At 30.2% G+C, this 14,604-nt stretch overlaps 5 protein-coding genes and 4 pseudogenes across 9 annotated transcripts, besides 8 other annotated features; 6 read left to right on the forward strand and 3 right to left on the reverse strand.

Moving 5' to 3' along the window:
• The first annotated feature begins 535 nt into the window (after nucleotides 1–535).
• Nucleotides 536–572: a mobile genetic element.
• Nucleotides 536–572: a terminal%2Cinverted (terminal inverted repeat of Banshee-A3 transposon ID:TVAGG3_0025820).
• A 1,176-nt stretch (nucleotides 573–1,748) lies between these two features.
• Nucleotides 1,749–1,786: a mobile genetic element.
• Nucleotides 1,749–1,786: a terminal%2Cinverted (terminal inverted repeat of Banshee-A3 transposon ID:TVAGG3_0025830).
• A 117-nt stretch (nucleotides 1,787–1,903) lies between these two features.
• TVAGG3_0025840 (uncharacterized protein) lies at nucleotides 1,904–2,854 on the forward strand (the record flags this gene model as incomplete). The annotated part of the gene is made up of 1 exon (XM_001297392.1): nucleotides 1,926–2,735. The coding sequence occupies one exon, from the start codon at nucleotides 1,926–1,928 to the stop codon at nucleotides 2,733–2,735; it is 810 nt and encodes a 269-aa protein (XP_001297393.1).
• A 321-nt stretch (nucleotides 2,855–3,175) lies between these two features.
• Nucleotides 3,176–4,350, reverse strand: TVAGG3_0025850 (protein kinase protein; the record flags this gene model as incomplete). The annotated part of the gene is made up of 1 exon (XM_001297391.1): nucleotides 3,280–3,942. The coding sequence occupies one exon, from the start codon at nucleotides 3,940–3,942 to the stop codon at nucleotides 3,280–3,282; it is 663 nt and encodes a 220-aa protein (XP_001297392.1).
• A 1,215-nt stretch (nucleotides 4,351–5,565) lies between these two features.
• Nucleotides 5,566–5,593: a terminal%2Cinverted (terminal inverted repeat of MuDR-2B_TvMULE3 transposon ID:TVAGG3_0025860).
• Nucleotides 5,566–7,537: a mobile genetic element.
• Nucleotides 7,508–7,537: a terminal%2Cinverted (terminal inverted repeat of MuDR-2B_TvMULE3 transposon ID:TVAGG3_0025860).
• Nucleotides 7,538–7,919: 382 nt separating this feature from the next.
• Nucleotides 7,920–8,738, forward strand: TVAGG3_0025870 (phage tail repeat-like family; the record flags this gene model as incomplete). The annotated part of the gene is made up of 1 exon (XM_051220286.1): nucleotides 7,920–8,738. One exon carries the CDS (start codon nucleotides 7,920–7,922, stop codon nucleotides 8,736–8,738), a length of 819 nt encoding a protein of 272 aa, XP_051105272.1.
• A 139-nt stretch (nucleotides 8,739–8,877) lies between these two features.
• TVAGG3_0025880 (uncharacterized protein) lies at nucleotides 8,878–9,240 on the forward strand (the record flags this gene model as incomplete). The annotated part of the gene is made up of 1 exon (XM_051220287.1): nucleotides 8,878–9,240. The coding sequence occupies one exon, from the start codon at nucleotides 8,878–8,880 to the stop codon at nucleotides 9,238–9,240; it is 363 nt and encodes a 120-aa protein (XP_051105273.1).
• An 18-nt stretch (nucleotides 9,241–9,258) lies between these two features.
• On the forward strand, nucleotides 9,259–9,501 carry TVAGG3_0025890 (serine threonine-protein phosphatase family; the record flags this gene model as incomplete). Its single annotated transcript, XM_051220288.1, has 1 exon — nucleotides 9,259–9,501. One exon carries the CDS (start codon nucleotides 9,259–9,261, stop codon nucleotides 9,499–9,501), a length of 243 nt encoding a protein of 80 aa, XP_051105274.1.
• Nucleotides 9,502–9,505: 4 nt separating this feature from the next.
• TVAGG3_0025900 lies at nucleotides 9,506–10,353 on the reverse strand (annotated as a pseudogene). The gene has a single exon. A coding segment is annotated over exon 1 (848 nt).
• Nucleotides 10,354–10,371: 18 nt separating this feature from the next.
• On the forward strand, nucleotides 10,372–10,824 carry TVAGG3_0025910 (annotated as a pseudogene). Its single transcript has one exon. A coding segment is annotated over exon 1 (453 nt).
• Nucleotides 10,825–10,848: 24 nt separating this feature from the next.
• Nucleotides 10,849–14,604: part of a mobile genetic element that runs on past the window's edge.
• TVAGG3_0025930 lies at nucleotides 11,504–12,005 on the forward strand (annotated as a pseudogene). The gene has a single exon. A coding segment is annotated over exon 1 (502 nt).
• Nucleotides 12,370–13,327, reverse strand: TVAGG3_0025940 (annotated as a pseudogene). The gene has a single exon. A coding segment is annotated over exon 1 (958 nt).

The raw sequence follows: 14,604 nt of genomic DNA on the forward strand, positions 1-14,604 counted from the left end.
TCTTGTTTTAGAAATGTTTTTTATTGAAAAATCAATAAAACTAACTCCAAAATAAAATTTTTGATTTAAAGACACTATGATGACACCAGGCAAATCTTCCAAGACACCTATCGTCGGGAATCTAACAACCCTATAGGTAGCCAAGATAATGCCTAAAAATAAGGTTCTAAATTCTGAAGTTTACATGATCCTCTCGTGTGCACCCTTAACGAATATCCTCCAATCCAATAGTTGAGCATGTTATGCCAAGTAATTATATTACAGAATTGAAAAACTATATACTATTTGGGGATTCATTCATTTAGATTATGAATCCAACTAATTAAGGTTAATTGTACCTTCACATTTTTGAAAACCCCAAAATGTAAAATTTTATTGCCAAGTATTTTTCCGAGAACTCTGTAATATTAGCGAGACTCGATTCTTAAAATTTGAAAAATCTTTTTCAAAAAGTGTATCTCCGATGACATCTTCAATTTTTATGATAAAATTCAAACTTTTCAGAATTCTTTTGCATAAAATAAGGTCATTTTTGTAATAAACAGAAATTCATCAAAAGTGACAGCTCTCAATTTTTTTGACATTTGTAAATTCTAAATTGAATAAGAAAAATGAAATAATACTAAGCATAATACAATATTCTAGATTTAATTATAATTAGGAAAAAGTTAGTTTTGAGAGTACTTTTCATAGGCATATAGAATGAAATCTTCTGAAAAATAATATCACATAAACTCATATTATTTTCTAATATATAACTATTTTATATAAAAATCAAATTCAATGATCTTAAAAGCGAAGGATAAACCTCAAAATTTACGAATATAATGAGTGGGAATATAATGCTTATCTATCATAAAACCATATGAAATATCAATTTTTGCTTTACGCCTAATTTTTGACGACAATTAGCAAAAAATGTTAAATGTTAACACTCAGTCCATTTGAATATGAAAAATAAAATTGACTTTGATTAAATGTTTTTATTTATCATGCAATTCTTCTTGCGACCAAGATTTGAATAAAAGTTCAAAAAATAAGATAGCTTAAAAATAATATACGGTAGTGTTTACTAATAGATGAATAGTATATAAATTCTATTAAAATGGATTTGATCCAAAAAAATATATAAAATTTGATCATAAATAAAATCGTTTTAAATTACTTCTTCATTTAAATTATAACAATTATTTTTGGTTTTATATTTTTTGGATCAAATCCATTTTAATAGAATTTATATACTATTCATCTATTAGTAAACACTACCGTATATTATTTTTTAAGCTATCTTATTTTTTGAACTTTTATTCAAATCTTTGGTCGCAAGAAGAATTGCATGATAAATAAAAACATTTAATCAAAGTCAATTTTATTTTTCATATTCAAATGGACTGAGTGTTAACATTTAACATTTTTTGCTAATTGTCGTCAAAAATTAGGCGTAAAGCAAAAATTGATATTTCATATGGTTTTATGATAGATAAGCATTATATTCCCACTCATTATATTCGTAAATTTTGAGGTTTATCCTTCGCTTTTAAGATCATTGAATTTGATTTTTATATAAAATAGTTATATATTAGAAAATAATATGAGTTTATGTGATATTATTTTTCAGAAGATTTTGTGTTCTTCTTCAAAATTTTATTTTTTTATTAAAAAGAATCTTTACAAAATATACATTTACTTTAATTAATATTTAAAAACGTGCTCTATCAAAAGTTCCAAAAATTCAATATTTTAGCTTTTCTGAGGTGTCACTTTTGATAAATTTCTGTTGACAACATTTTATTTTCCCATCGAATGAATATACTCGTGTAAATAAATAATTTTTTAAAAAAAATACATAATACTATTCAAATTCACTTTTTGTATTATTATTTTCAAAAGATAAGTCGATAATTTTATTTCATTATTCTTCATCAATGTTATTTGCCCTTGTAATGCATGGATTTGCTTCTGGTTGTACAGATTTTCAATCTACTGCATCCGATGCCGGTGATGTTGAAGATGGCAACTTTAGCTTAAAGCAAACTGGAAGTTACTTGAATTATAAAATTGATTTAGCTAAACAATCTCAAAGCCTCATTGCGATAAATTCTATCAAGCTTAAACTTTCAACGAATGGCACTGCAACGAGTGATATCTCTGTTACTCTTGATGGACCAATTTTTGCAGAACTTCCAGATCTCACAGATTACACTTATACAATTACAATCAAGCTAAAATATACAATTACTTCTGATAGCTTTAAAATCCCTTTTGTAACTGTTTCTAATTCAAAAGGATACAAATTTATATTTTTCGGATCAAATCAAAAAGATCAAGAAGCATATGGTATAACAGATAAGAACTTATCAATTGAAGGATATGAACTTGAGCATAAAATATCCAATGAAGTCAAAGTTTTGACATGCACAACTACATTCTCTAGCACATCTACTTCTAGAGCTCTTCTTGCATTGAATTCAGTTTATACAGCCTCTATTTCACAAGGTGATACTCCAGATCCATCCACTTCAACCCCAACTCCAACAGAAAAAGGTAAAATGGGCGCTGGTGAAATTATTGCAATCATCTTTTGTGTTATTCTTGCTATTGTTCTTATTATTGTTATCATATATTTCGTCTGCTGCAATAAACGTAATAGATCACAAAAGAAAGAATCTTCTTCTCTGGCTCCACCACCAGAAAAAGAAGTTGACGAAGATAGTGGAAGTGGTGTTAACGTATAAATATTAATAAACCTTCTAACCTAAGAAAAAATTTTAAATGGAATTTGAATTGAAAATTATGAAATGGCATAGCTACTCTTAGATTGATTTTCAAACAAATGGTATTAATTAAAACCCCGAAATTATATGTTTTATCTAAGAAATTTTTTTTAATTTCAAATTGCTTAATTCCAACAACATTTTATTCTACATAGTCCAATAGTTTTTACATAAAAAGCATTTTACTTCGATACGGCATCTAATAGTGAAAACAAAGTTTGCGTAGATCCCTTTACTGTAATAACCACAACAATAAAGAATCACTTTGCACTATTATTCAATCAGTATTACTGCCTTGAGAAGGAGATTTCTCAAAATTCTCACCATGAATATCAACTAATAGAAGACAAATGCCAAATAATAAAAGCATAATCAAATCAATAATGCAGCAGAAGGATAATTTTGGATAGTTTAAAACATTGGCAAGACAAATACAATTTTTAAAGTAAAATTAGATAAACAAGATGACGGATTTAAGTACCTAAGCATTTAGATAAAGTGAAATTTAATGTTTCTCTTTATCTTTATCGTGGTGATGATGGTGGTGATGCTTGTCTTTCTTTACTTCTGGTTGTTGTTCGGTTTCCTTTGGAGGTGATGATTTTGGCTTCGAATCTGTTTTCTTCGAGGAAGTTTTAGATTCTTTAGTTAAATTCATCCATCGTTTAATCTTGGGTGCTAACTTGGAATCATTCTTGCAGATGATATTAATCAAAGCGAGAATTCCTTTCTCTTGTGTATTATCAAACTGGAATTTCAGTTTACAAAATGCTTTGAATATGTTACGCATTGGGGGCCTTTTCTCTGGATCCTGTGCCCAGCATTTGGAGATAAGGGAACAAATCTGGGAATCATGGTTTGGTAATTCAGGTCTTTTACCACTCATAATGTTAGCAGCTGCTTTGTATGACGTGCAATCTTGATAGGGATACTTGTGAACTAGCATTTCGTAGAGAATACAACCGTAGGAATAAACATTAACCTTATTATCGTAATGACGAGAATCCATTTCGATATCCTTTGTCATTCGATCTCCTGTTTGTCTTGCAATACCGAAATCACAAATGTAAGGAAGTAAACGCTGGTCTAGAAGGATGTTGGGCGATTTCAGATCTCTGTGTATTAATCCCATTTCGTGGAGCTTCATTAGATCATACGAAACACCCATTGCGATCAAGGTTAAATTTGTTGGTTCCAAAGGAGGCTTCGACGAGTGGCTGCATACATAATCGAATAAGCTGCCACTTTGGATGTATGGGGTGACAATTATGAACGGTTGTTGGATAGAAAATCCGAGTAACCCTGAGGCAAAATAAGTTTTTCATTTGAGCTAAGATTTTAACCTCTCGAACATATAATTCGATTGATTCATCATCCGTATCGCTTTCTTGTAAGAATAGTTTCTTTACAGCACAAACTGTGTTTGTTGGTTTGTGAATTGCTTTCCAAACTTCTCCGAATCCACCTTTGCCGATCATTTTCTGCATTTCAAATGAAGAAATTTCAACAATTCCTCCTTTGAACTGAGATTTTAACTCTTCAATAGAAGCATCCTCGTGCATTTTGAGGAATTGCTTTAGGGTTTTTGAGAAATTGTAAAGTACTGAAAAATCTAGTTTTTTTTTGAAAAGCTCAATTAATTAAGGATGTCGTTTTGCGGAAAAAAAATAAAAATGTTTTCTAGCAAAAAAAAACAACTTACCATAAGGCTAATGTTATTGGACCACCAAAAAGATATACACAAGACAATTGCATTAAACTCCATGTGCATCCTTGTTGCATCATTGAAGGAACGTTTAATTATCTTCAAAAGTTAGTAATCTTCAAAAAAAAAATAAAAATGTTGTTGTCAAAAGATTATATTACTAACCATGATTTGATTTCATTGTGATGATAAACCTACACTCAGACTCTTACAACAAAATTTAATTTTCTGCATTGCACGTAATTACGCTCAGTATCCCCTGCTGTTATAATAAAATGCTTCGCCAATTCATGCCATCATACCCTTTTAAATATCAGGTCCATGTTATTGGGTCATTTTCGAGAAGAAACCAATTTAAATTTATTACTTCCTCTTTTCAGTAACTTGACTTTCCTTTATTTACAAAATAAAGTGAAGTCTCAAAAATTTAGACTGACTTAAACCGAATAATCATATCGAATAGGTTCAAGATCCAAAAAAATCCAGCATAATCATACTAATTTAGTAAAGAATTATCCTTTGATATACTAAGCATAATCTTAAAGAATCATTAGTTAAATATTGCATATTTTTCGAATTTCTAATGGATTCGGACTCGAATGTTTAATTTCTTACTTGTTCATGTCTATTAAAGCCAATATCTTATATATTTTTAACCCAAAACCTTTCGTATATCCAGAAAAAAAATTATCTTTCATACTTTGAATTAACACTAAGTTCATTCAATGTTGTTGTTACATAGTAAAACGTTAATAATTAAACCCTTAAAACAAATAAAAATTTTTGAATTATAAAATATTAAGTAATAACGCATTATTTATGTTGAAAATATGATTCATTTCTCATCAACATCAATTATAATGTGCATGTGTTTTTCTAAAATTTTTTCATTTTTCATATTTCATTATAAAATCCTTATTTTCTACTTTGATAAATCTTTTTTTGAATTTTTTTTGAAAAAATTAATTCGTTCTTGAGCTCGATGAATGTTATCATTAAAAAAAAGGTAGTGGGGCTTCCAGGCGCGTTGCGCCCTCTAGCCCCGAAGATGTTTAGTATAAATGAAGTTTTTATTCGGAGGGCTTCGAAACAATAAGAATTACCGAAAAAGTGACAAAACATCAAAAACAGGGAGGGGTCTCAATTTTTATTACTTATATTATTTTACAATATTTATATAAATACTCTTTATAATATATTTTACTATAAAATTATACCTCAAATTCAAATATTTAAAATATTATTTACATAATTATCTCAAAATTATATTTTTATATATTATTTTTCATATGTATAAATCATATAATCTATATCTATGCAAATCTCATCTAAATTTTTTTGAAACAAACCGCTACCATTTTATAATGGTCCATCTTAAATTCATCATAAATTCTGGTACATGTTAGTACCAGAGTCTTCAAATCTCAAACACTCTGGTACCAACATGTACCAGACGCGAGTTTCCAATGCCCTCGTACGATTTTCTATTAAGATCTTCTTGAATGAGAAGGTCTTCATAGAAACTCGTACGAGGGCTTCTCTTTTAAATACTCTGGTACCTGCTGGTATCGGAGTCGACTTTACAGCCCTTTCCCCAATTTTGAAGCTGGGGAAAGTTTTCAAGCAATGAAAGGGAAGCTCTCGCTATGAGGTGAAAATCTAGAATTTTTACCTCATAGCGAGTAATCCTTTGTTAATTGCTTGAAAACTTTCTTCAAATTATCAAAATTTCGAGGAAAGTTTCCTTGCTTCAAAGTAGAGATGGAGCCCTTTGAGCCACTGCATATAGGTCAGTGACTCAAAATACTCCATCTCTACTAGAAATCGCCAAAATTTGGGTCGCAATCTTTGAAATGCGACGCAAGTTTTGGCAATTTCGCGAGGGACTTGCTCCATTTGGTGCATATATTCACACTCTATGCACCAGATGGAACAATTCTTTCGCTGACAGCGGGAAACTTTGTCTGAATAGTTTAACATTCAGACAAAGTTTCCCGCTGTCAGAGAGGGAATGGAAGGGTAAGAGGTATATATTCATAATGTATACCTCTTACTCTTCCATTCCCTCAAGAAAGTTCAAAAACTTGGGTGCAATCAGAACTGATTGCACCCAAGTTTTTGAACTTTATATAAGGAATTGTTGGCTATGATGTACTGATCATGAATCAGTACATCATAGCCAACAATTCCTTCGCAAACAGTGGGAAACTTTGTCTGAATAGTTTAACATTCAGACAAAGTTTCCCGCTGTCAGGGAGGGAATTAGAGGGTGGGAGATATATAGATAGACTATAAATCTCTCACCCTTTAATTCCCTCAAGAAAGTTCAAAAACTTGGGTGCAATCAGAACTGATTGCACCCAAGTTTTTGAATTTTGTATAAGGAATTGTTGGCTATGATGTGGATAGCCGCTGCCAGACCAAATGAATTAACCGTTGTGAATAACGTTTCTGAATCTTTATTTAAAAAGATAAAATATCACGATTTTGGCTGCGTTAAAAATCAAAGAATTGATGTTTTTGTCAAAAATCTTTTAGAAGAAGTTGCACCCAATTACTTTTATCGTATTAAAAACGATTTACTTCAAACAGGTTTTATTCCTTCAATTAGAATTCGCGAGCCTCGATTGACAGATTATAAAACAAAATTGAAAAGAGAAGTTCAATCACGTTTATACCAAGTATTAAATTTTGTTCAGAATCAAGAAGCCAATTTGAATCCATTAAGATTTTTATTGGAAAATGCTGAAGAAAAACTTTCTCAAATAAATGAGAAGATACAAAATTCAATTACATATTTAAGATCGTTTGAAATTCCAAATGAATTGTTAGATACGTATATGTTAGAAATTAATGAATTTTGTTATAATTCTCCAGATTATATTTTAGAACATTTCGAAGAATTTTTAGAGGATTTCAAAGAAAAGAATAATTTAATAGACTAAAAAATTTATTATTTTTATTTATTGTGAATTTTAAATTGTCACTTTTTAAGTGTTACTCCCTATTGAAAGTGTCACTTTTTGGGTGTCACTTTTTCGGAAATTCTTATATACTCGTAGTGGGGCTCCCAGGCGCGTTGCGCCCTCTAGCCCCGAAGATGTTTAGTATAAATGAAGTTTTTATTCGGAGGGCTTCCAGGCGCGTTGCGCCCTCTAGCCCCGAAGATGTTTAGTATAAATGAAGTTTTTATTCGGAGGGCTTCCAGGCGCGTTGCGCCCTCTAGCCCATAAGAAATTTTGCCCAAGACCCAAGAGGAGGACCGAACCCCAGCCGACCAGCCGGTGACAAAACCAAAACCGTTGTTATTTACATCATATTAACAGTGTCACTTTTTAAATGTCACTTTTTATGTCGCTTTTCACAAATTATATATGTTTTCATGTTTTGTCACTTTTCTGTCACTTTTCGGGTAAAAACATTTTTATTATTATATATAAATGAATTTTACAAAACCACCGTTACCGTTCTTTGGAAATAAGAGTAGATGTAAAGATATTATATTGAGAGAACTTAAGAAACTACCGAATGGTCTAACATTTGTAGATTTGTTCGGTGGAAGTTTCTATATATCCCATTTGTGCCATACAATATTCCCAGACTCAAAGATTATATGCAATGACTTCGACAACTATATGGACCGTCTCAAACATATTCCAGACACAAACAATATATTGAAAGAGTTAAAAGAAAAGATACCTATAGGTAAGATGGAACGTATACCATTAGATAAGAAAAATATTGTGAGAGAGGTTTTGAAAAAAGCAGAATATATAGACTGGGATAGTATATCTGCTAGACTATTATATAGTGGTGCTATAAGAGTTCATGACATTCAAACACTTATGTCAAAAGTTTTATATCTTAACTATACAAATGTTTTCAAAGAGGACATAGAAAAATATATTGAGGGTATAGAGTTTGTGAGATGTCATTGGACAGAGTTGTATGAAAAATATAAAGACAAGGAAAATGTTTTCTTTATAGTGGACCCGCCGTTCTATAACACATGGGATTTTCAATACCAAGTAGACTGGACTTTGAGAGACTCTTTAGAAACTTTAGACGTTATACATAACCATCCATGCTTTTACTTTACATCCGATAAAAGTGGTTTGGAAACCGTTATGAGATGGTTAGAGGACATACATGACTATGAGTTTATATATGACAAGATAGAATATGAGAGAGGTCCTATAAACTGGAGAAAGTGTCATAACAAAGAAATTTTATTAGTAAGTAAATGTGGTTTGAAATAGGACTACTTGTTTTAGGTTTTTTCCATTGTGTCATTTGTTTATTTGACGTGGCAGAAAAGTACAGAGAATATGAAGATGAACCAATGCCTGCAAATGTTCAGCATATGTACTCGTAAGAGATATTTTTATCTAATATTAAATGGACGCACAGAACTTAGCGAATGCACAGCAACCTGGACAACCAAACCCAGAGAATATTCCAAATGAAGTTAGAATACAAACTGCAATGGCAAACTATGGTCAAGTGCCAACAGATGTACAAATGCAAACTGCCATGTCAAATGACGCTGCGTTAGGTTTGCCACCATGGTATGCAAATATGAGATGGAAAGAGTTTTATACAAACCCTGAAGTGGGATATAAACAACTTTATGCAGATGACGCGAACACAGGAGTTGACCCAGAATATGTTTTCTACCAGAGGAGAAACAGAATGTATGAGCTCCAGTTAAAGAATGCTATGGAACTCAACAGGAAACGTAAGAGACTAGGCGGACATTAGATTTTTACTACTAGTAAAATGGGTTTCTTCAGTAAGATAGGAAACTTCTTTCGAAATGTTGGAAGAGGTATATGGAATGGAATAAAATCTGTCGGAAGAGGAGTATGGAACGGTGTCAAAAATATTGGTAAAAGAGTAGGTCAGTTTGTTGGTATTATACCTAAAGACCCTGAACCAGAAGAGCAAGCTCCTGTTATACAACAGCCTGAACCTGCACCACAGTCTAGTTGGCAACCAAATCCAACACCTCAACCGTATTAAAAAATTATATTTTTATCGTTCGATAGTAGTTGTATATGAAACTAAGTTCTAAGTAAAACGCATGGTATAATGGAATTATTCTTTTTCTTCCATCTGTAGTAAACCATACTTGAAAGTCTGAAATACTTCCACTCGGCGGTTCATATAACTTTGTAGGTTTTCGTAAAAGTCATTCATCAGACATAAGAAAGAGTTTTGCGCACCAGAAAATGAAGCACGAACAATAATAGCATCTGGGTCGAAAATATTTTCATATGTTCCATTAGGTTTTTCGACTTCATAATAGTCCGGGTGTACTGGATATGCTGCAGGCTGATTTAACATCCTCATAAATCTATACCATGCCAAGTTGTTATATTTTGTAGAAATATAAACGTTTTCTCCAAGGTCTTCTATTTTATTGATTTTAACAGTTGCATTTTTCCTGTCATAAATAATATCGAGATGGTATTCTCCTTCGTCAATGTTAAACTGGTTTGCATATTCAATATAGATATCGTTTATTTTTTCTTGAAAAGCTTGAAGAGTTGTTTCTAAGTTTATAAGCAAATTAACTTGTAAAAGTTTTCCTTGTTCAAATTTCTCATACATACGTTTTTCTTTGTTATAGTATCGAACTTCAAAACCGACCGTAAATGGGAAACCATGTATGGCTTCTGAAATGAACTTCATTCTACGAAAGCCAATAGCTTTTGTGACGGATGGGTCTCTTAACCATCTTAATGGGTAGTCAAAACGATAGCCTTCATGCTTTACGGTATCTGTCTCAAACTTTTGACCGACATTAGTAAAAAGTTCATCTAATGGTTTAGTTGTAGCAACTCTAGAATTTTCTTTTTCTATTGGAAGCATATTTTATCTATAATAAAAATGTCAAATGAAACAGCGTCTGTGAGAGAAATACAACACAACCGACAACTCATTATGCAAGCTCTAAATAAGAACACAACAAACTTTTCAAACTATTCTAAGATATCTGAGTCATTGAAAGGGGGTGACTTAAAACTGACAATAAACCCAATGACAGATGAGTTTCTGTTTCAAGACAATAAGAACCATACTGTCTGTATAAATCCAACAAAAGGAACTTTAAACGAGAAACCTATAAATGAACTTCTTTTGAAAGCAGATGTTGACAACAAAGCTGACAAAGAATATGTAGACGATGCAATAGCAAAAGAAGAAGAAAGAGCTAACAATGCTTATGCAACAAAAGAACATACTCATCCTGAACTAGCAGACAAAACATATGTTGACAATAAAATGTCAAGTGAAGTGACAAGAGCTGAAAACGAATATTCTAAAAAGACTCATATACATTATATTAACCAAATACCAAGTCTTAAGGAAACATTAGAGACAAAAGCAGATAAGACTCATACACATTCTATATCTGATATTACAAACTTACAAGAAACCTTAAACAGGAAAAGTGCCGTTGGACATACACATACCATTGCAAATATTACAAACTTACAAGAAACCTTAAACAGGAAAAGTGCCGTTGGACATACACATACCATTGCAAATATTACAAACTTACAAGAAACCTTAAACAGGAAAAGTGCCGTTGGACATACACATACCATTGCAAATATTACAAACTTACAAGAAACCTTAAACAGGAAAAGTGCCGTTGGACATACACATACCATTGCAAATATTACAAACTTACAAGAAACCTTAAACAGGAAAAGTGCCGTTGGACATACACATACCATTGCAAATATTACAAACTTACAAGAAACCTTAAACAGGAAAAGTGCCGTTGGACATACACATTCTATATCTGATATTACAAACTTAAACGTTAGCCTTGAAAAGAAAGCAGATAAAACATATGTCAATGAAATATACCAAAGTTTGATAGGAACAAAAAATATTGAAACTATTGTTGGTGACTTTTCTGTCAATGAAGAAAATAAATATTTTTAGATGGCAGTTGGTACAGTCCTTAAAAAATGGTACACGGCATAAACTCATTCCGAAAAATAACAATGAAATGTATGTAAGCTATAAAAAGAATGATGGTACACAAGTTAAAGTTCCATTAGACAACAACTGCTACTTAAACTTATATGGAGACAAACAAAAGAAATATTTAAGAGTTTATGAAATGGCAGATATGACATTGCCTGACCCAGCTCCAGAACCACATTATTATGACTATGGAGATGACGACAGAACACCACATGTAGATGAACAAAAGCTAACATTATATTTAGATTATTATAGATATAAAAGATATAATGCAATAGAAAAAACGAGAATAGTATATTATTATACAGATGACAGAAATCAATATTATAGTCAAGATTTTACCTACCCTGAAAACATAAGATTATATTATAAAAAATATTCTGACACAAACCAGAAGAAACCTGAAATAGTTGCACTATATTTTAAGTTCAAAAGAGACAATCCTATAATATCTCATATGTTTGATTTAATGAACCCAGTAGGTTCTATTTATACATCTATGGAAGCAAGAGGTCCTCAAGTAATGTTTGGTGTTGGTGCATGGGAACAAATAGTCGAAAGGTTTTTGTATTGTGCAAACTCTTCAAAGGAAACAGGTGGAAGTAAAACGATTTCAGGTGAAAATTTACCTGCACACAGTCATTACATAGATTTAAGTACATCTCAAGCAGGTTGGCATAAGCATAGATATTGGGATTGGTCAGGAATGACAAAAGGTAAAGGATATGATGTTAAAGACGACGTTAAGTTTGCTATAAATTGTTATTGGAGTGACACTCAGGGAGAAGGAAACCATACACATTTCGTTTCAGGATATACGCAAACAACGGGACAAAGTAAAGACTACATGCCACCTTACATGACAGTTTACGCATGGTATAGAAATGCTTAGTCGTCATTTTCAACTTCTTTAGCATATTCGTCAGGAGTTGTCTTATATTTGTTAGGAACTGTCTTTGAAAGTATACCACCTTGAACTTTGACAAGTTTGAAACGAGGTCTGACAATAGTAGTTTTTCTTCTGCTTGCAGTCTGTACATTTTGCCATGTTTGCCTAAAACTTCATAATATTCTCTTGTATACTTTCTTCTATTTTTACGAACACGAATGTGAGTACCTGTCGGGTTCCCATTGTTGTCATAGTCAATAGTATTTTCATATGGGTCGCGTTTAGGTATTTCTATTTTTACTTTGTCACCTTTCTGAAGTTTGAAGCCCGGCATTCTTTCTTGTTTGTCTCTTTTGACTAAATTATTAAATATATAGTCTTTCTCTAAGTCAGGGTTGTTTTTCATTTTTTCGGGGGAGTGGTTTCCCAAACCTTTTTTTTACGGTTATTGTAAATATTTAAAACTTGTCTCATCTTTGCCATGGAGAAGTGTCTATATTTGTCGTCATATGACATTTCATTTGCTTCACCACCTTGTGGTTGGTTTAAGTCTCTTAACATTTTTATACAACCGTCAATGACACCAAGAGCAGAATGGTTTTGGTCGACAATGAAATATTGGTTTACATTTTTTGAACGCAGATAGTTTTTTACATCATCTGATTTGAAAGAACTTTCACAGTCAGATGTCAGTTTTGTTGGATGGTATTTGTCAACGAATATTGTCAAAGCAGTTTTCACATCTAAAATATTTTTGGACCATAATGGTATGGCTTCACAGTATCTTGTGTTTTGACCAACAAATATTAACCAGTATGGAGGTCCATCTGTTCTAACTCTCGGAATGTTTTCCAAGATATCCATAAACCAAGCATTTGGTGTTGAACTAAAGATTTTTATCATGAGTGCTTTCTTTGTCGCTTTAGAAACATAGGGGTCCTTGTTCGGATTCGTCATTTTTTACCCTATAAGAAATGGGTTTATTTGGCGCATTAGCAGGAGTTGCATCCAGATTTTTGCCCGCAGTGGGAACAATAGCCAGAGGTGTATTTGGAGTTGGAAAGAAGATTTTGAGTACATTAGGTATACTTAAAGAGAAAGCACAACCTATTATACAAACTGTACAGAAAGGTTGGGATGTAGCGAGTGTGGTAGAATTTACGAAAAAGTGACAATAGAAAAGTGACACTTAACCTTAAATTCCAAACACTATTTTTTGATTGTATTTTGTTATTTATATATTTATATATGTATATTTATATATGTATATTTATATATGTATATTTATATATGTATATTTATATATGTATATTTATATATGTATATTTATATATGTATATTTATATATGTATATTTATATATGTATATTTATATATGTATATTTTATATATGTATATTTATATATGTATATATTTATATATGTATATATTTATATATGTATATTTATATATGTATATTTATATATGTATATTTATATATGTATATTTATATATGTATATTTATATATGTATATTTATATATGTATATTTATATATGTATATTTATATATGTATATTTATATATGTATATTTATATATGTATATTTATATATGTATATTTATATATGTTTTTATATATGTATATTTATATATGTATATTATATATTATATTTATATATGTATATTTATATATGTATATTTATAATTTATATATGTATATTTATATATGTATATTTATATATGTATATTTATATATGTATATTTATATATGTATATTTATATATGTATATTTATATATGTATATTTATATATGTATATTTATATATGTATATTTATATATGTATATTTATATATGTATATTTATATATGTATATTTATATATGTATATTTATATATGTATATTTATATATGTATATTTATATATGTATATTTATATATGTATATTTATATATGTATATATATATGTATATTTATATATGTATATTTATATATGTATATTTATATATGTATATTTATATATGTATATTTATATATGTATATTTATATATGTATATTTATATATGTATATTTATATATGTATATTTATATATGTATATTTATATATGTATATTTATATATGTATATTTATATATGTATATTTATATATGTATATTTATATATGTATATTTATATATGTATATTTATATATGTATATTTATATATGTATATTTATATATGTATATTTATATATGTATATTTATATATGTATATTTATAT

Source organism: Trichomonas vaginalis, chromosome IV (assembly GCF_026262505.1).
Source record: "Trichomonas vaginalis G3 chromosome IV, whole genome shotgun sequence".
Classification (NCBI taxonomy): Eukaryota; Parabasalia; order Trichomonadida; family Trichomonadidae; genus Trichomonas; species Trichomonas vaginalis.